At 58.1% G+C, this 17,981-nt stretch overlaps 7 protein-coding genes across 7 annotated transcripts; 5 read left to right on the forward strand and 2 right to left on the reverse strand.

Moving 5' to 3' along the window:
• Window positions 1–27: 27 nt before the first annotated feature.
• On the forward strand, window positions 28–2,961 carry BDV59DRAFT_100890 (exocyst complex component Sec10 family protein). The gene is made up of 3 exons (XM_073686415.1): window positions 28–221; window positions 279–2,553; window positions 2,602–2,961. The coding sequence occupies exons 1-3, from the start codon at window positions 110–112 to the stop codon at window positions 2,870–2,872; spliced, it is 2,658 nt and encodes an 885-aa protein (XP_073544725.1). The 5' UTR covers window positions 28–109; the 3' UTR covers window positions 2,873–2,961.
• A 438-nt stretch (window positions 2,962–3,399) lies between these two features.
• Window positions 3,400–4,256, forward strand: BDV59DRAFT_204771 (putative extracellular SCP domain protein Pry1; the record flags this gene model as incomplete). Its single annotated transcript, XM_073694524.1, has 3 exons — window positions 3,400–3,654; window positions 3,706–4,172; window positions 4,235–4,256. The coding sequence occupies 3 exons, from the start codon at window positions 3,400–3,402 to the stop codon at window positions 4,254–4,256; spliced, it is 744 nt and encodes a 247-aa protein (XP_073544726.1).
• Window positions 4,257–4,457: 201 nt separating this feature from the next.
• EifCb (translation initiation factor eIF3 core subunit b) lies at window positions 4,458–7,060 on the reverse strand. Its single transcript, XM_073686416.1, has 4 exons — window positions 6,913–7,060; window positions 6,629–6,821; window positions 5,021–6,554; window positions 4,458–4,964 (listed from the first exon to the last, which is right to left on the reverse strand). The coding sequence occupies exons 1-4, from the start codon at window positions 6,983–6,985 to the stop codon at window positions 4,536–4,538; spliced, it is 2,229 nt and encodes a 742-aa protein (XP_073544727.1). The 5' UTR covers window positions 6,986–7,060; the 3' UTR covers window positions 4,458–4,535.
• A 659-nt stretch (window positions 7,061–7,719) lies between these two features.
• On the forward strand, window positions 7,720–8,802 carry BDV59DRAFT_204773 (SWIB/MDM2 domain protein; the record flags this gene model as incomplete). Its single annotated transcript, XM_073694525.1, has 4 exons — window positions 7,720–7,878; window positions 7,978–8,454; window positions 8,512–8,565; window positions 8,617–8,802. 4 exons carry the CDS (start codon window positions 7,720–7,722, stop codon window positions 8,800–8,802), a joined length of 876 nt encoding a protein of 291 aa, XP_073544728.1.
• BDV59DRAFT_100928 (uncharacterized protein) lies at window positions 8,715–9,126 on the forward strand. Its single transcript, XM_073686417.1, has one exon. The coding sequence runs from the start codon at window positions 8,812–8,814 to the stop codon at window positions 9,058–9,060; it is 249 nt and encodes an 82-aa protein (XP_073544729.1). The 5' UTR covers window positions 8,715–8,811; the 3' UTR covers window positions 9,061–9,126.
• A 454-nt stretch (window positions 9,127–9,580) lies between these two features.
• BDV59DRAFT_195276 (E3 ubiquitin-protein ligase HEL2) lies at window positions 9,581–17,055 on the forward strand (the record flags this gene model as incomplete). Its single annotated transcript, XM_073692530.1, has 7 exons — window positions 9,581–10,054; window positions 10,124–10,362; window positions 10,418–11,995; window positions 13,676–13,679; window positions 15,325–15,594; window positions 15,672–16,756; window positions 16,812–17,055. 7 exons carry the CDS (start codon window positions 9,581–9,583, stop codon window positions 17,053–17,055), a joined length of 3,894 nt encoding a protein of 1,297 aa, XP_073544730.1.
• A 225-nt stretch (window positions 17,056–17,280) lies between these two features.
• Window positions 17,281–17,951, reverse strand: BDV59DRAFT_204777 (putative IgE binding protein; the record flags this gene model as incomplete). Its single annotated transcript, XM_073694526.1, has 2 exons — window positions 17,281–17,589; window positions 17,661–17,951. The coding sequence occupies 2 exons, from the start codon at window positions 17,949–17,951 to the stop codon at window positions 17,281–17,283; spliced, it is 600 nt and encodes a 199-aa protein (XP_073544731.1).
• Window positions 17,952–17,981: the final 30 nt, after the last annotated feature.

Raw genomic sequence — 17,981 nt, forward strand, 5'->3', positions numbered from 1 at the left:
TGGTTCTGATCTGTTTACCTGCCCCGCCGGGGTTGGAACAAGCGGCGAAGCCTTTCTCCAACGACCACAGTTGTGCCCTTTCTCCCGATGAAGTATCAGCAAATACATCATGTCGAAAGTGAGGAATGGGCCCGGAACGGGTGCAAAGCCCCGTCGAGACGTACTGGCGTCGCTGAAGATGGCCTCCATGGAGGAGATATCCAGGGCTTCCCTGCCAGCAGGTATGCTACGGGAGTCAACGTGATTTCTCATTTCAGAAACTAACTAACATGAACCAGAAATCATATCTTCTATTATCGATTACCTTTCCCCCGTCGATCTCATTCGCGTGGCACAATCCTCGAAGCTCCTCCGTGAGATGGCGTACGATGACACAAGATGGGTGCAGAAGCTAAAGCGCATGGGCTGTTGGGATGAATTAGAGGCAAGAAAACGGGTCGAGGAAACCTTCGGGACTATCGCGGATCTGGAGAGTGTGAAGCACCAAGAGACGGAAGAGACGACTCCTCAACCACCCGTGGCGGTCAACAAGCCAGCGATTAGTCTGAATACGCTGTCCGACGGGTTCGACAAGATCGAGCTGTCACCTTCTGCCGCAGCCGTCACACAAACAGAGATGGAAAATGATCCGGTCCTGGGGGTGCTGGCGCAAGCCAGATCTATTCGAGGAGAAGCTCGTCAGGAGTACGGAAAGATCCATGCCGCTCTCGCGCCTTTCTACAACGACATCGTCGTCTCTGGGGCTTCACCGGATAGTCTGCTGTTCCAGAAATATACCGACCCACACCACCAGGCCCAGATCTTGTCACAGCTACAGGCCTTCTCCAAGTGCGATTCAACTCTGCAATGGCGTGAAAACATCGCACAGCTGCAAACGGCCATCTCCACGTTTGAGACAGCCGCCATAAAAGAGTTCAGACATGGATATGAAACGGAAGATATCGATGATCGTATGCGGAAATACGCCCACGTTCTTTACACCCTGAATGGTGGAAGCTCGGCGGTCGAGCTGTTCCTCCATCATAACCACCTGGTCACTCGAAGGTCCGATTTCGGCAGCGTGGCTGACTGTATCGATCCCCTAACACCACGAGTGAAGCTTGAACAGACGCAAGCCTTCTTTACCCGACTGAGCGTTGCCTATAACGAGGAGGTTTCCATCATCAATCGGGCATTCCCACAAGCGTTGAAGTTCGCATCATCGTTCACGCAAAAAGTCGGTCAAGACGTGCTGTATCCTTTCCTGACGGCTATATTTGACGAGCTACATCGCATGGATACTGAGGCGTATCTGACCGCTGTCTCTGGTACATTTGCACAATGTCTGCACTTCTCCGATGCTTTGCTCCCGATTCAGAACTCTGCCAATGACTACGACGAGTTTCTTGAAAACGTGATAGCAAAGGTATTTGAGCCGCATATGGATTTATACCTCGCGGAGGAATTGGACCACTTCCGGAAAGGCTCCGAGGCTGCAGTGGAAGACTGGGACAGACAACTATCAGAGCAGGCGGCTTCTACGGAATCGTTCCTTATGTCAAACGTCAATCGACAGGCTGACAAGCGGGATTTTTTGACATCATTCAAGAAAGTGATCATGGCTCCCGTCAATATCCTCCCCAGCTTTTCGGCATCGAAGACGACCGAACAAAAATCGGACGACGAGTCAATCGCTAGTGACTCTTCCGCATTGAAGAGTCCGAAACGATTCTCCACTATGTCCGTCCCGAGCACTCCCCCAGCCATAGAGCCGCCCACGGACGAGCTGGCAGCGAAAGCCGCCATTATGAAAACCAAGATGGAGGGAATTCGGTCGCTGTTCAGTATCGAAGTTGCTTTGAGTCTGGTACACTCCGCAAAATCCAGTCTGGAGCGCGCCGCACAATTTGTGAAAATAGGAGGCGAGACTGGCGAATTAGTCAAGCAGCAGTGCGAAGGGATATTTGTCGCCTTGGTGCGCATCTTGGGTCATCGGCATCTCATCGTCGGATTCAACAAGGCAGTGGATCATCTGTCTAATTACCGCCCACGGGAACAAGGGGAACGCGATCACTCAGGCGTCGAGCCATTGGTGACTTTCTTGGAGCTTGTGAACGTCGGGGATCTTATCCTCCAAATGATCGATGTCTTCTACGAGCAGGAGCTTATCGGTGCCAAGCTCACGGATCGGAATGATTTCGTTGATCCCGCCGTGAAGGCCAAGAAAAAGTTCGAACAGAACCTCGACGAGCGCGTTGCTGCCGGTCTGAACAAAGGAATCGATGTGCTCATGGAGGAAGTCGATTACATTCTGGCCACTAGGCAGCTGGCGACGGACTTCAACCCCAGTGTCTCATCCGACCCATACCGGAGGACCATGGAGGTGGGCGTGACTGAAGCCGCAACGGCTGTGGTTGACGTGGTATCGTCGCATACCCAGATGCTCGTGGGCAGTACGGACAAGAGCACGCTCGACGTCTTCAACCAGGAGGTTGGGCTCCGCTTATTCACCGCACTGTGCAAGCATCTGAAGCGCCAACGGATCAGCGTGGAAGGATCGCTGCGACTAATCAGGTGAGTCATGGCCTTTCCCTAATAGTCGGCTACGCTAACGCATGACAGCGATATGAACCACTACTTCCAGTTCATCCAGAAATTCAAGAACAACGAACTTCTCCTCTACTTCAAGGCGTTCCGGGAACTTTCCCAGATCTATCTAATCGACCCCTCCGACGCTAAGGAACTGGCCACCATCATTGCCGACTCCGGCCGGTTCCAGGGAATCTGGCGGGTGGAGGAGGTGATTGAATTCGCCGAGCGACGGGCCGATTGGTATCAGGTGAAACGCGACGTCGAACGGGCGATGTATGGAATCGGGTGCATTGTGATGTGATGACGGCGTCGATGTACCGCATAGTTGTATATATATATATATATTACATATCTTATAGAGTCAAATACCCAAATATGCAGAAGTCTCACTAGGACGAAACTGCGCAAGAATTCGAATCGAGTAGTCCTCATGGCAGCGAAGTCGATGATCTAATGCCGTGGGTTAAAGTTCCCGCGATATATATCCAGCTGATCAACAGCGGATATCTCGGAGCAGAACTAAGCTTTGTCTCTGTTTCCGATTGTTCCATACATTGTAAGGCTATGATCTCGCTATTCTCACGCAATGGCTTTTATGCGGTGCTGACATTCCATACGTCATACTTCAACCCGCTCTATATATACCAACAACGACAAACAGGCATCACCTGGGAAAAGCACCAAGCATGACTGCACACAGCATAGTAAAATCTCACATGAGATTGTATAATCTCTTTCGAACCCGCAAGAGAGCCCTTGTCTAGCCAGAGCCACAGTCCAACCGCCAAAGGCATGTCATCTACTATATAGATAGCCACCAACCACAAAATGCTGCTAGCACTCCCAGTCTTTCTATCCACCGCGACAATCGCTCAGCAGACCTTAAATTCTACTCGCACCGTGGCCGTCACCCCCACAGCACCGCACCCACCATCCTACACCGTCCCCGAGATCTTCCAAGACACCATCCTCCTCGTCAGCAACAACTACCGCCGCGACCACAACGCAAGCCACCTCGTCTGGAACGACAGACTTACCGAATACGCCCAGGCCTGGGCGCACCGATGCCAATGGCGACATTCAGTATGCACCAGCCCAAACACATGAACCATACTCATCTGACTTGACTACCAGTACGGGCCGTACGGCGAGAATCTCGCATTTGGGTACCCCAACGTCTCAGCGGCGGTAGAGGCCTGGGGCGACGAAGAAGTGCTGTACAATTACCGGAAACCGACGGGATTCAGCGAGGAGACGGGCCATTTCACGCAGCTGGTGTGGCGGGCGACGCAGGAGGTCGGCTGTGCGGCCGTCGACTGCGGGTATGACACTGGCCGGAATGCGACTGACTCGTCCGGACGGTACAAACGCGCGCAGGGGTGGTATGTGGTGTGTGAGTATTCGCCGCCGGGGAATATGAACGGAGGCATCAAGGCGATAGGAGGCGGGGATTTGGGTCTGTTTCGCGTGAATGTGCAGTCAGCCAGTACGTACTCGGGCCCGTATCCGACGACGACGGAATCAGGGCCCACGCCGACGTCTACGAGTGGTGCTGGGACGGTGGGGGTTGGACGGGGAGAGCTGCTGGGGCTGGGTCTGTGGTTTGTGTTGGTGATGTGTTGACCTGGATGCGAGGGACGTCCCTGCTATATGGAATTTCTAGGTGGAGGACAACAATCGAATAGAATTGACACCTTACATCGCCGGCTGCTTAATCTGGGCCAGTTCGTCATTGCCTGTCATATCTCATGCGACCAACGTCACGCACCCCAAGTGGGACATATGCAATACAGATCTATTCACTTTTGATCGTTCCAGACACCGCCCAACGGATCACAAGGGGGAAAAGGGCTCACGGAAGGGAGAAGCAGCGGTTGCTTCTGAGGAAGAGGGTGAGGATATCGACAGACAAGACGAGGGAAAAAGGGAAAAGAAAAGTAACATTAAATACGGAAAAAACCAAATCAACCAATGACCTCCTCGTTTTCCTCGACGATCTCTTCGACGATCTCCTCGACAACGGTTTCGCCCTGGTCCTCGGACACCGTTGGTGCATCCTTGGCCAGCTTGGGGTCGTCCGCGTTCTCGGGCACACCGTACGCATCCTTGTCCTCGGACAGGAGCTCCTTCTCCCGCCGGATCCAGGCAACCCACTCGCTGAGGACACGCTTGCGCTTCTCGACGACCGCGGTATTGGCGATGTCGACGGCGTATTTGTCCTCCTCCTCGAACTCCTTGGAGTACTCGCGGAGGTTCTTGCGCACTTGCTTCTGCTCTTCCTTGCTGAGAAGAGTAGCCGGGCGAGGGCGCCAGATGAACTGCTTGAACTTGTCGGTGGGGTTTTCGGAGAGAGTTTGACCGGCGAACGTGTGCATGTTCCAGCCATTTTCCATCTAATTCCAGTTAGTCTCGTGCATAGAATACGCCTATCACCGCGGGGGGGACATACCGAATGTGTCCACACACTAGCACTGCTGACAACGTAACGACCAGTCGGGTCCCAGTCGACGTCCGTCACACCGTAGTGCTCAACCGTCTTCATTAATTGGAGGTTGGCAGCCAAGTCCTTCTCGCCTTCGGGCTTCTCACCTTCGAAGTCCATATCCCAGAAGTCCAGGTCGAAGCTCGACTGGGAGTGAACAGTGGCGACGACGACAAAACGGCCCTTGGGCGACCAGTAGATCGCGTTGCTTGTCTTCTTCTCGATTGTACGCACCAGTTTGAAGTTGCCGGCCGATCCACCCTTCTTCTCCGGGGCGAAGAAGGAGACGGCGGTCTTGGGGGGAACCGCAGCACCGGAGGGGGTCTCACCAGTGGTGATGAGGACGAAGCGACCTCCGTTCGGCTCCCAAGCGAAGTTGATCACTGTGTCCTTCAGACTATCGACAACCTCCACGGGGACACCCTTCTCGCGGACGCGGAAAATTTCGAGATTGGTGGCCATCGATTTCTTCGACTTCGAGTGACGGTCGACCTTGACACAGACATAGGTTCCCTGAGACTGCCAGTGAAGCTTCACATCGGACACGTTGAACAGGTTACGGGTACGGACGATTTCCTTGGACGGGACACTCATCATTCCCACACGGGCGGGGTTGCTGCCAATTTCGGGGGTCCAGAAGCACAGCAACTGCTCGTACTGCTTCACACCGTCCCGGTTGACGGTCGCGGGCGACCATTCGAAGTCCATCACGCCATCAATCTTGACCGACGTCTTTCCAAGCAAGTTCATGCGGGGCAGCTCGTAGATCGAAATTGACTGGCCCTGGAGCATCCGGGCGACGTACTTCTCGTCCGCAGACCACTTGAAGGCGGGCCACTGGACCTTCTTCTTGGGTTGAGCATCACCATCGCCGGGGCCGGCGGCCAGATCGTGAGACACGAAAGATCGCAGGGGCTTTCCGGTGACGATGTCCCAGACAATGATATTCTTTCCATCCTCCTCATAAGACAACGGTCCCGAGCCGCCCTCTTCGACCTGGATGGGGCGGGCGGACCAGGTGGTCAGGTAGTTCTCACCGGGCGAGAACTCAACCAACTGGACGAACGGATGGGGGAACTGCTTGAGCTTGGAGAAAGCGGGACCACCCCAGAGCTGAATACCCTGAGGGTGGACGGAGGCGAGGTAGGTGCCCTTGGGGGACCACTGGACGAAGAGTTGCGTCCAGTGGGCGCGATCGACCACATTCTCGGGCGGGTTGTTCTTGTTGTTCCAGAACACGCCAACTTTGTCGCCACGGTAGAGAGCGAACTGATCGCGGGCGTTGGGGTCGGCCAGCCAAGAACGGAGGTGTTCCTTCTCTTTGAATGGCTCGATCGTAGGAGGCTTGTACTCCTCATCAATGCGTCCTTCCCGGCCATAGCGATCGATATCCATCAACTTGTTCACGGCGAGGGTGTGCTTCTTGTCGAGGGGAGCGCCGTGGAGTTGCTTCACGGCGGCGACGGCTTGTTCGGGGGTTTCGTATTCCACGAAGGCGAAACTGGAACGAGGGAAAAAGTCAGGTTCAAGATCTTCCAGACGAGCTCACATCACGATTCCCAGACTATCACATACCCTTCGGACATGTTCTTTTCATTCAGAGGCATAAAAACGGCATCTTCGGAGGTGTGGCCGACGGTGTTGAGTTTCCTCAACAGGAATTTGATGAGCTTCTGTCGGCTCTCTTCGGGGACCACGGGGAGTCCATCGATCACGACGAAAGTATCCAAACCCTCCTCGAGTTTCACTTCATATTGCGCCTTGAGATCTGGGGGAGTCGCGCGAGGTTGAGGTCAGCGGGTGAGGGGCAGGGCAAGTAGAGCGCCAGACGACGGCTGGACGAGAGAGAGAAAACTCACCGGAGAAGTCAATCTCCTCCTCCTCCTCTTCATGAAGATCCTGTTCGGTCAGAGTATCGAAACTGGGCGCCATGGTTGCGGGGGGAGCAGCAGCAGTAGCAGCAGCTTCACAGGCGAAAGGATGGCGGTTCGAGAATCTGATTTTCTCTCTTCCCCGTTTGGGCTTGTTTTTAGGGCAAGACGAGCGCCAAACCCACCGCGCTTTGTGCGATCTGAGTCAGCCACCACGTGACTTCCCGCTGACCTCAGCCAAAATTACCGCCCGTCACGTCCGTACCGTACCGTTCCGCACCGGGCCGCCCCTTTGACCCGGTAACACCGTCACACCGTTACACGTCGGCGCCCGTTGGAGATTCAATCGCGACCTCCTCACCATCACCCGCATCTCCATCTACATCCTCGCCGTTGTCCTTCTCTGCGTTGGCTGTTTGGGCGTCACCTGGTGGTCATTCTTCCCTTTGTCTCCTTCCCTGTTGCGTTCGGCGGCTTCTATCATTCCCCAAACGTCCACCCCGTAGCGTTGGTTGCTCCCCGTTGCCCCGCCGGTCTTAAGCGCCAGATCTAGACGGTGCATCATCCCATCGGCTACAATTCGCCCTCGTCGCAGCCCGTCCGGTCTTCGTCCACCGTCTCATAAGCCGCTGGTTCTCGCTCCCGTCGCAATTGACCTCCTTGCGATCGTTTCGTCTTTCCTCCCATCCCGCAAATTCCCTTGGAACAGAAGACATGTCGCGTAAGTCCCAGTTGGGCTCTGATATTCCCCGAGCGACCCCATCTACCCGCCGACTTCGCTCCCAGACTGACATCATGCCCTTCTTCGCAACTCCAGTATCCCCGGAAAATCGCGACCAATATGTTCCGATCATCGATTCGATCCTCGCCGACAGTGATCTGAACACCATCTCGGAGAAGCGCATCCGGAAAGGGTTGCAGGGCGTGGTCGGCTATGACCTTACTCCGCAGAAGGTGTGTTTGCCCGCCTCCCGTCGCAACACATCCCCCCTCATATAAGGTACAACGTTCTATAAGACTCTACATGATGCTGATGGTCGGCACGTGTGGTAGGCTGCGATTAAGCAGCTGATCATGGAACGATTCGACATCTTCGCCGCCAAGGGTGGTATCAACGCTCCGTCCGAACCTGCGCCTCCCGCCCCAACCACCAACGGTGTCAAGAAAGACCCCGACTCCGTGACCCCCGCCGACCCCTCCTCCCCCGCGCAGTCTTCGGTCTCCCAGAAACGTCAGGCCGATAGCGAAGATCGTTCAGATCTCTCGAGCAAGACTCCCCCCGCGAAGAAGCAGCGATCTGACCATGATGTCGATGCGGACGCCCTCTACGCGGCCAAGCTCCAGGCGGAGGAGAATATGCGTGCTCGTCCTACGCGCGGGGCAAGCACTCGCAAGGCGCAACCGGCAAAGAAGAAGAAGACGACCACCAAGGCCAAGACATCCAAGAAGGTCAAGGCCGAGGATGACTCGGACCTGGAATCTGGCTCGGAAGGGAACAACAAGAAAGTGAACCGATCTGGTGGATTTCATGTACGGACCAATTTCCGCCCACCCCATAACTATTGCCTGCCACTAATCGCCCGGCAGAAACCCCTCAATCTCTCCCCCGCGCTGTCGGCGCTGTTGGGTGGTGAGGAGACCGTATGCGCCCCACCAGGATCCTCCAGAAGACCCGCGCTGACTGCCTCCTAGATGTCCCGTCCACAGACAGTGAAGAAGCTGTGGGAATACATCCACGCGAACGACCTCCAGGACCCCAGCGACCGACGTCAAATTCGCTGCGACGACGCCATGCGTGCTGTCTTCAAGCAGGACCGCATACACATGTTCACGATGACCAAGATTCTGAGCCAGAACTTGTATAGCCCCGACGAATAGTCATTCTGGATGAGAGAATTCTCGACAATCTTTCGCCTTCAGGTTAGGGCAGCTTGCCGGATGAGCGTATACCGTCAAGCCTTACGACTTATTGACTCTTGTTTACTACACCGCATTGGTAGCTGGGCGCTTGCTTTCTTTTTCGCTCTGCCGTTTTATCTTGGAGATATCTGGTCACTCATTGCTCTTGTCATTGAAGAGAAGCCTGTCTTCTGTTCCTTTTGTCCATTCACCTGCTACTGTTCTTCGTATCTCTAGCGGGAGTTGGTGTTGCGTTGCCGACAGGCGCATAAATGTTCTCACTGGAGCCTCTTGGCCGCTGGGAGGATCCTACAGGGCCTGTCCTGTCATTGCATGAAATCCTGTATCGTCTGATCTTTAGTAGTTCTCTAGTTATTTGCACAACAGGAGGATGCGTTATCCTGATAACGGTTCCAGGTTGAATTGGAATACAAAGGTCCTCCGAATGAAGCAGTCCTCAAGATAGAACGTTGCAAGAGAGTGACCCATGGGCAGGTGTACTGGATCTACTGCGTATACCACTAGATATCACGTGGCTTACTATGAGGCCAGGCACGTGATCACTGTCCAGGCGGGGCCCGTATTAGGAAATTCACTGCCCCCCCCAGTTATACGCTTCGTGCTGCCCGCTGCGAGACATAAGACCACAAGGAAGAGCGCCGAGCCTTGCGCATTCTTCGGATCCTTCGTCCGGGTTTTGACCCCTTTCTCAAGCCGTATCCATCGCTGCAATCCCGACACTCGACCTTTGCCCGCAATGTCTGACGCGCAGCCATCCCAGGCCCCCGGATCACAAACTGCCAGCCGCGGGGGTGGTCGTCGACGGGGACGCGGAGGGGGAGCCCACCAGGGCCAGGCGCAAGCGTCGCAGCAATCGACTGGGGGTGGATCCGGAAGAGGCTCGAGGTCCCGGGGCCATGCACCCCGCAGGGGAGGAGGGGGCCGCGACAAGCAGACTCGGAGTGCCAGCAAACCGGAGGAGGCATCCGCCGAGAAGTCGGGGCCTGCGACAGGGGATCAGCCTGCCGCTGGAGATGGGGCGGGAGACGAGGGCAAGGGCAAGAAAGCCGTCGTCACGGCGACAGATGACGCTGACGACGGGGATATCTGTTTCATCTGCGCATCCAATGTCGAGCACACCTCCGTCTCGCCCTGCAATCACCGCACTTGTCATATCTGTGCGTTGAGACTGCGGGCATTGTACAAGAACAAGGCTTGTGCGCATTGTCGAGTACGAGATCTTCCCTTGAACTGGTCTTCCTCGAAGGTCCTCAAAATGCTAACGGCTTTTCTCGTCTAGACCGAAGCGAACTATGTCATCTTCACGGATGATCATGCGAAACGGTTTGAAGAGTTCACGGAGAAGGAGTTCTGTCGCACAGACGAGAATCTGGGGATCAAATACGAGAATGATGATATCTTTGAGGACACGGTCTTGCTGCTGCGCTATAACTGTCCCGACAGGAATTGCGATGTGGCCTGCCTAGGATGGCCCGACCTACACCGTCATGTCAAGAGCAAGCACGGGAGAGTCATGTGGTATGTAGCTGAGCGTCAAGATGCCTGAAGACCAGCCCTTAACCATGACATCTAGTGATCTCTGCACTCGAAACAAAAAAGTCTTCACCCACGAACACGAGCTCTTTACGATGGCCGAGCTGCGCCGGCATGAGAAGCACGGAGACGATGTCCCTGGCGCCATCGACCAGAGCGGCTTCAAGGGCCACCCGGAGTGTGGTTTCTGTCGGCAACGGTTCTACGGCGACGATGAGCTCTACGCTCACTGCCGTGACCGCCACGAACGGTGCCACATCTGCGATCGACTCTCGGGCAACCGGCGCCAACAACAGTACTACATTGACTACAACGCTCTCGAAGACCATTTCCAAAAGGACCATTTCCTGTGTCTGGACAAGGAATGCCTGGACAAGAAGTTTGTCGTTTTTGAGTCCCAGATGGACCTGAAAGCTCACCAACTCGAATGCCATCCCAACGGGCTCTCCAAAGACGCCCGGCGTGATGCGCGCATGGTTGACCTCTCCTCATTCGACTACCGAACGCCATACCAGCCGCAACGACAACGCCGCGGCGCCGGTCGAGGCCGCGACCCCAACTCGGAGCCGCTCCCAACGTCGAGCGCCCAGCCATTACGACGTGACGAGATCGCCTACCAGCGACAGATGGCCATCCAGAGCGCACAGTCTGTGTCAACCCGGAGCTTTGGCGGCCAACTCTCTCGCAATGACACACAGACCGTCCGCGCTCCGGCTCGCACGCCCGCCCAGAGCCCTCCTGCAACCACCCCCGTCGCCGAACTGGCCTCTCTCAATCTCACCGCCCCCTCCGGACCTGAGACGCCCCAAGACCAAGCACGCCGTCTGCGTCACGCGGCGGTGATCGAGCGAGCGTCCAACCTTCTCGCCAACGACTCCAACAAGCTGAAGGAATTCCGCACCCGGGTCTCCAACTACCGGGCGTCCGCCATCTCGGCCACCGAGCTCATCGACGCCTTCTTCTCCCTCTTCGACACGACCAGCGCCGAGCTCGGTAAGCTCATCAAGGAGCTCGCCGAGATCTACGAGGACGATTCCAAACGCACCGCTCTCCTCAAAGCGTGGAACGACTGGCGCGCCATCAACGAGGACTACCCCGCGCTGCCGGGTCCCGGCGGCGTCCTCCCCGGCATGTCCCCCGGCACCGTCAACGGTAGCGGCGTCGGCGGCAAGCGCGTGCTGCGGCTAAAATCCTCCACGGCGCAGTCGTCCCGCTCCGCCGTCGGCCGCAGCGGCGCCCTCCCATCGTCCGCCTCCTCCTCATCTGTCAACCCCTTCCCCCCTCTCTCCGCCGCGACCGCCCGCTCCACCCCGCGCACCGCGCCCCTCGGCTCCGCGACAACACCCTGGGGCTCCGCCGCGGCCGCCACGCCATCCATCTCCCTGGTCGGGGCATCGTCGCGCCCCGCGGCGCCGCGCACCTCTTCCACACCGTCGCGGCCTGCGAACCCCAGCAGCGCGGACGCCTTCCCCGCTCTCCCCGCGGCGCCCAAACCGAACGTCCTCAGGGGAGGATACGCCCGCAGCACGGTGCGGTGGGAGCAGGCGCCGTCCGCCAACGCGTGGGCTTCGTCCGGCGGCTCGGGGGCGAGCTCTGCGGGCGAAGGCGCCGACAGCGAGTTCGGCGAGCCCTCGGGCGGCAAGAAGGGCAAGGGGAAGAAGGGCAAGCAGACGCTATTCCACTTCGGTTGATGAGATGTATTGCGGCTGTCGTGTGCAGCGTGCAGCATGGTTAATTAGCTTTGCGTTGAGCGTTCTACTAGATGCGGGTTGTTTATAGCCTAGGTACATATAAAAGAACTGTCTTCCGTGCATGTCCGTGTCTGCGTCAATCGTAAGTCATAACAATAACAGTTTCTCCCACCCCCCCAATACGCAATGCAATGCAATCTAGCCACTGAGGCTCGACGCCCCATCCGACGAGATCTCAATGACAGACCGGTCCTCCTCGGACGCTGGCGACGCCCCGGACAACGCCTCCACGTGCTCCGTATCCCCCGCCGTCTCCGCCAGCGGCGGCGGCGGCGTCGTCGTCGTCGTAGTCCGCGAGACAGACTCCCCGTCGCCCGAGGCCGCCACATTCTCGTCGACGCCCGCCATCTTGAGCGCAAACTCATCCTGCAGGTGGCGCAACCACGCGCACAGCGCGTCCCCGGCCAACGCGCCGTCACGCGCCTGAAGCAGCTGCTCCCTCAGCGTCAGAATCAGGGACCGGCGACGGGCGACGGCCGCAGCGCGCGAGTGGCTGTGGCGTCTGCGGACGATGCCGTCCATGCGGGCGGCGACGTCGCGTGCGGTGTCCAGCACGCCAGGCGGCAGGTCGACCAGGCGGGCTAGGGCCAGGCCGTAGCAGCGGGAGGGGTCAGGGCCGTCGGCGACGCGGTACAGCATGGTCATGGTGGAGGCGTCCGGGGCGATCTCGGCGGCGAGGTGCAGGGAGACGACGCCGGGGCGGTCGGCGAGGATGATGGGCAGGTCGTGGAAGTGGGTGACGAACCAGACGCGGGCGTGGGATTCGACGAGGGCCTCGGCGAGGGCGAGGGCGATGGCCAGGCCGTCGGTGGAGCTGGTGCCGCGGGCGAGCTCGTCGATGATGACCATTGAGCGGGGGTCGACGGCGCGCAGGATGCAGGCCATGTCGCGCATCTCGGCGGCGAAGGTGGAGACGTTGGCGGCGAGGTCGTCGGCGGTCGAGACGCGGGCGAAGAGCTGGTGGGCGAGGCGGATGGAGGCGTAGGCGGCGGGCACGAAGGCGCCGGTCTGCGCCATGACGGTGGTGAGGGCGAGGGTGCGGATGTAGGTCGACTTGCCGCTCATGTTGGCGCCGGTGATGATCTGGAAGCGCGACTGGTCGGCGGCGTAGGCGTCGTTGGGGACGAACTTCTTTGCGTGGATCTTCTCGCGGATGGGGTGGCGGGCTGATTTGAGCGCGAGCGTGTCGGTGAGCTCGGGGCGGATGTAGTCGTGCGTGGAGGCGAGGTGGGCGAAGCCCGCGAGCATGTCGAGGAGGGCGATGGCCTCGCTGACTTTGAAGAGTAGCGAGATGTCCGCGCAGACGTTGCGGACGAGGTCTTGGATGGTCTGATCGCTCATGTTGAGGACTTCGTTGTGCGCGTCGACGATTTTCTGGTTGAGCTTGACGAGGTCGAGCGTTTGGCATTCGACGCGGTTCTTCTTGCGGTAGACGTTGATGAAGACCGCCGGGAGGTGGGCGACGATCTCGGCCGCTGGGATGCTGATGTAGTATTGGCGTGCGGTGTCATATTTGAGATCTAATGCGATGCCGTGGGTTTCTTGAGCATGGTGAGTAGGTGATGTCCGCGAGGAGGGGATGGGGCTCCTACCGGAGAGCTTCGTGACAAGCTCTGTGGCGTCCATGTTGGCTTCTTTGTACGTTTGCCTGGCTATATCGAGCAGACTGTTCACACCGGCCTAGGACGGCTTGCTGGTTAGGGCTTGTTGTCGGGGGAAGAGAGAGAAGTTACCCGGACGCAGTAAATCCGCTGGTTTCTGAGATCGAGCGGCCTAGTTTGATAGGCCACATGTTCGTTGAGCGTGGACTCGATCATCTCTTCGATCGCGCGATGGCCTGCTGGGGCGCAGATCTGGACGGCGTCAGCTGGGTCTGTAAGATGCGAGGGCCGTCTACTTCTCTGATGGCCAGTAAGAGGATGCTCTGCGCTGTCCCCAGGGCGCGGTATAGAGTCTTGATGGATGAGACGTATGTCTTGAGCATGATGACATTGTTGACAGACTGCTCGACGTACTGGACGTTCCGTTTCGTGGGGACGAGGATGAGCTTGGTTATCAGCATGCGCCTGTCTTCGCAGCAGAGAACGTACCGACGAGAGGACTTTGTCGGCGTCGACGTATCCTTTCAGCGCTTCCATGTGTAAACCGTTAGTGTAAATCAGCACCCATAAGAACAGATAGTGCACCTTGTCGGACGGAGAAGAACATCTCCTCCTTGGTGGATAGGTCTTCCACCGCGTCGTATCGAGCCTGCAGTTTGGACTCTTCCGTGGAAGGCTGGAGGATGTTGGCTCTCAGCAACCTGGCCCCCATAGGGGTGATGGTTGCATTCAGCAGTCCGAATAGGCTCTCCTTTGATTTCGGGTTCAGGAGATTCTGTATCAACTCGAGGGAAATGATCGTGGATAGGTCGATTGACATGGAACCCTGCGATGGCTCGAATCGGATACGGAGCGAGTGCGTCGCAAAGGTCCAGTCTAGCTCCAATTCCACGTACCTGAGGGCCTGCAGCAAATTAGTAAACGCTCACCTGGAAGTGAGAGGACCCCCTACAGCCGCAAAACAACACGCCGCGAAGTAGTTCCTCCCTAAGGTGATCTTGAGCGACTCGATATCGTCCGGGAACGCCAGACGGTCGACGTATTCGTGGCCGGCCTTCTCCGACCAAAACCGACGATCGACATAGATGAGGGTTGTCTCCTTGAAGTTCTCCTGGATGATCAGGTACAGTTTGGTGCCCTTGGCCGTGCTCATCAACAAGATCTCCGTGGGCTCGAACACGGCAATCTTGGTGACGGTCTTGGCGTAGGTTTGGCTGTCACAGATCTGACACAGAACTGTTTCTGCGGTTGAGATATTGATAAAAGTCAGTCCGACAGTAGATGAGACGCCCCTCGACTCGCTCACGGCACAGACGATGTCCTGAGCAGCCACGCTGGTGCCCGTGGTCTTGGGTCTGGTTCTGGCCGTCGGGCGGGACGGAAAGGGGAACGCCGTCGTAGCGACAGAGGCTGCCCTGGATAGCCTCCTCATTCTGCGTTCGATAGTATAATTATGCGTTGTTCAATGTGCAGCAGTCGCAGTCAGGTTGAGGAGTGTTGTCGTTGTCGTTGGAGTTGTATAGTTCGGCTGATAAAGCCGTTTCCCGATCGGGTTTAGCGGCCTCCGATAAGCCATCGATTTTTTTCTCCAAAAGTCCGAGACTTCAAACATCCACCCATCATCACATCCAACCCCCGCCATGGCCACATTAGTACCTCCGCCGACGAAGCGCCAAAAGCGCGAACAAGATGAGAAGGCGCGCCTGCAGCAGGAAATTGAGCAAATCCCCAGCGACCTCGGCAGCGTGCGGGTGCAATTCTTCGACCAAGCGACGGGGGCCGCGACAGGCCCCGCGGTGTCGGTGCCGGTGGCGGATGCGACGGTGAAAAACCTCGAGACACTTCTGAACACGTTACAAGGCAATGTAAGTGCAGCGCGGCTGTGACAGCAAAGAGACGGAGGGCGGGAAATGCCCCGACTAACGCTCGTTCCGGGACGCAGGACGACGATGAACGAGTGCCATACCGGTTCACGTACCAGCCCGACGACAAGGACAAGGACAGGAAGTCGCTCGATATCCTCGCGGACCTGTACCACTCCCTCCTGCAGCCCGGGGTCAAGACGACGGAAGACACGATCCCGCTGTACTTCACGCCGCAGGCGGTGTTCCGGGTGAAGGCGGTGTCGCGGTGCTCAGCGGCGATCGCGGGCCACGGGGAAGCGATTCTGGCGACGTCGTTCTCGCCGGCGTCGTCGGCGATGATGGTGAGCGGCAGCGGGGATGCCACGGCGCGGGTGTGGGACTGCGACACGGGGACGCCGCTGCACACGCTGAAGGGCCACACGAGCTGGGTGCTGGCGGTGGCGTACTCGCCGAACGGGGCGATGATCGCGACGGGCAGCATGGACAACAGCGTGCGGGTGTGGGAGGCGAAGAAGGGGGCGGCGCTGGGCGGGCCGCTGAAGGGCCATGCGAAGTGGATCACCAGTCTGGCGTGGGAGCCGTACCACACGCAGGCGGCGGGGCGGCCGCGGCTGGCGTCGGCGTCCAAGGACGCGACGGTACGCATCTGGGACGTGGTGTCGAAGCGCATCGACACCGTGCTGACGGGCCACAAGGGCTCGGTGACGTGCGTGCGCTGGGGCGGCACGGGCAAGATCTACACCGCGTCGCACGACCGCACCATCAAGGTGTGGAGCGCCGCCAACGGCACCCTGCTGCAGACGCTCAATGCGCATGCCCACCGCGTCAACCACCTCGCCCTGTCGACCGACTTTGTCCTGCGCACCGCGTATCATGACCACACGGGCAAGGTGCCCGCCGCGGACGCGGACAAGGTCGCCCAGGCCAAGCGCCGCTTCGAGCAAGCTGCCACGATCAACAACAAGATCGTCGAGAAGCTGGTCTCCGCCAGCGACGACTTCACCATGTATCTGTGGGAGCCGGAGAGCTCGAACAAGCCGGTCGCGCGCCTGTTGGGCCACCAGAAGGAGGTGAACCACGTGACGTTCTCGCCGGACATGGCGTACATTGCGTCCGCCGGCTTCGACAACCATGTGAAGCTGTGGAACGCGCGGGACGGAAAGTGAGTGTGCAGGAAACCTCGTCAATAACGCGATCGGGTTCTAACGGGTGAACAGGTTCATTACGACCTTCCGCGGTCATGTGGGCGCCGTATACCAATGCTGCTTCTCGGCCGACTCGCGCCTGCTGGTCTCCTCGTCGAAGGACACCACGCTGAAGGTGTGGAACGTGCGGACCGGTAAGCTGGCCATGGATCTTCCAGGCCACAAGGACGAGGTGTACGCGGTGGACTGGAGCCCGGACGGACAAAAGGTCGGCAGCGGAGGGAAAGATAAGGCGGTGCGGATTTGGCGGAACTAATCTGGTGTATATACTACGAGCAATAGAGGGAGCGGACAGGGCAATCGCGATACCCGGTGCTATAACGAAGCGTGGCAGTGATTCAACAAGTGCAGTACACTGCACTGCATTTGTATTAAATATTAGACGATCTATCTAGTACATAGGCCATGATGTGTCCCGAGCTGCAAGGGAACCAGTTCGTGTAGCAGCCGGGACCTCCACGCCGGTCCGCGCGGGGGACGCTCAGACGTAGGCGTCAACAACGAGGGGATCAGCCGGGGGAGCAATGGCAGCGTCGAAAGGAACGCAACCCTCGGCGAGCTGGAAGGGACCGCTAGGAGAGTTGATGGCGAAGACCTGGAGACCGCCCGGGGTGGGACAGGCGGAGAAGCCAGCGCCGAGGAAAGTGAAAGAGCCGCCGTCGGGACTGGGAAGCACCTTGAAGGGGCCGAACAGGGCGTTCGGGGGCGGGTTGGGGGCCCCTGGAGGGGTGTAGGACAGGGCACCATTGGGGAGGACGAAGAGGGCCTGACCGGGGGGAACCGCGGTTTCCTGTCGTGGCTGTTAGCAACAGAGGACGACGGAAGGCGGGGGAGGGGGAGTAGGGTGCGTCTACTACATACCAAGTGATCGCCAGTACCAAGGATCTTGGTGTCGGGATCCACGCAGGGGACGCCGGGGCCACAGATGGCGGCACTGGGTTGTCCGATCCAGAAACCACCGCTGTGGGCGTTCACGGGCTGGCCGGCGAAGGGAACGGGCCCAAGGGCCTTGAGGGTGTAGGAGGGGCCGACCTGGGCGTTACCCATGGAGGCCAGGAGGGGGAGGAGAGCGGGAGAGATCTGGTTGAGCTTCATTGTGTTCGGGGTGAGTAGTTCGGGTTGTAGATGTTCGAGGATGCTACTGGAGTCCATTTCTGCTGGAGACTCGGGGCAATTTATATC

Source organism: Aspergillus ambiguus (genome assembly GCF_047715705.1).
Source record: "Aspergillus ambiguus strain CBS 117.58 unplaced genomic scaffold BDV59scaffold_36, whole genome shotgun sequence".
Taxonomy (NCBI): Eukaryota; Fungi; Ascomycota; class Eurotiomycetes; order Eurotiales; family Aspergillaceae; genus Aspergillus; species Aspergillus ambiguus.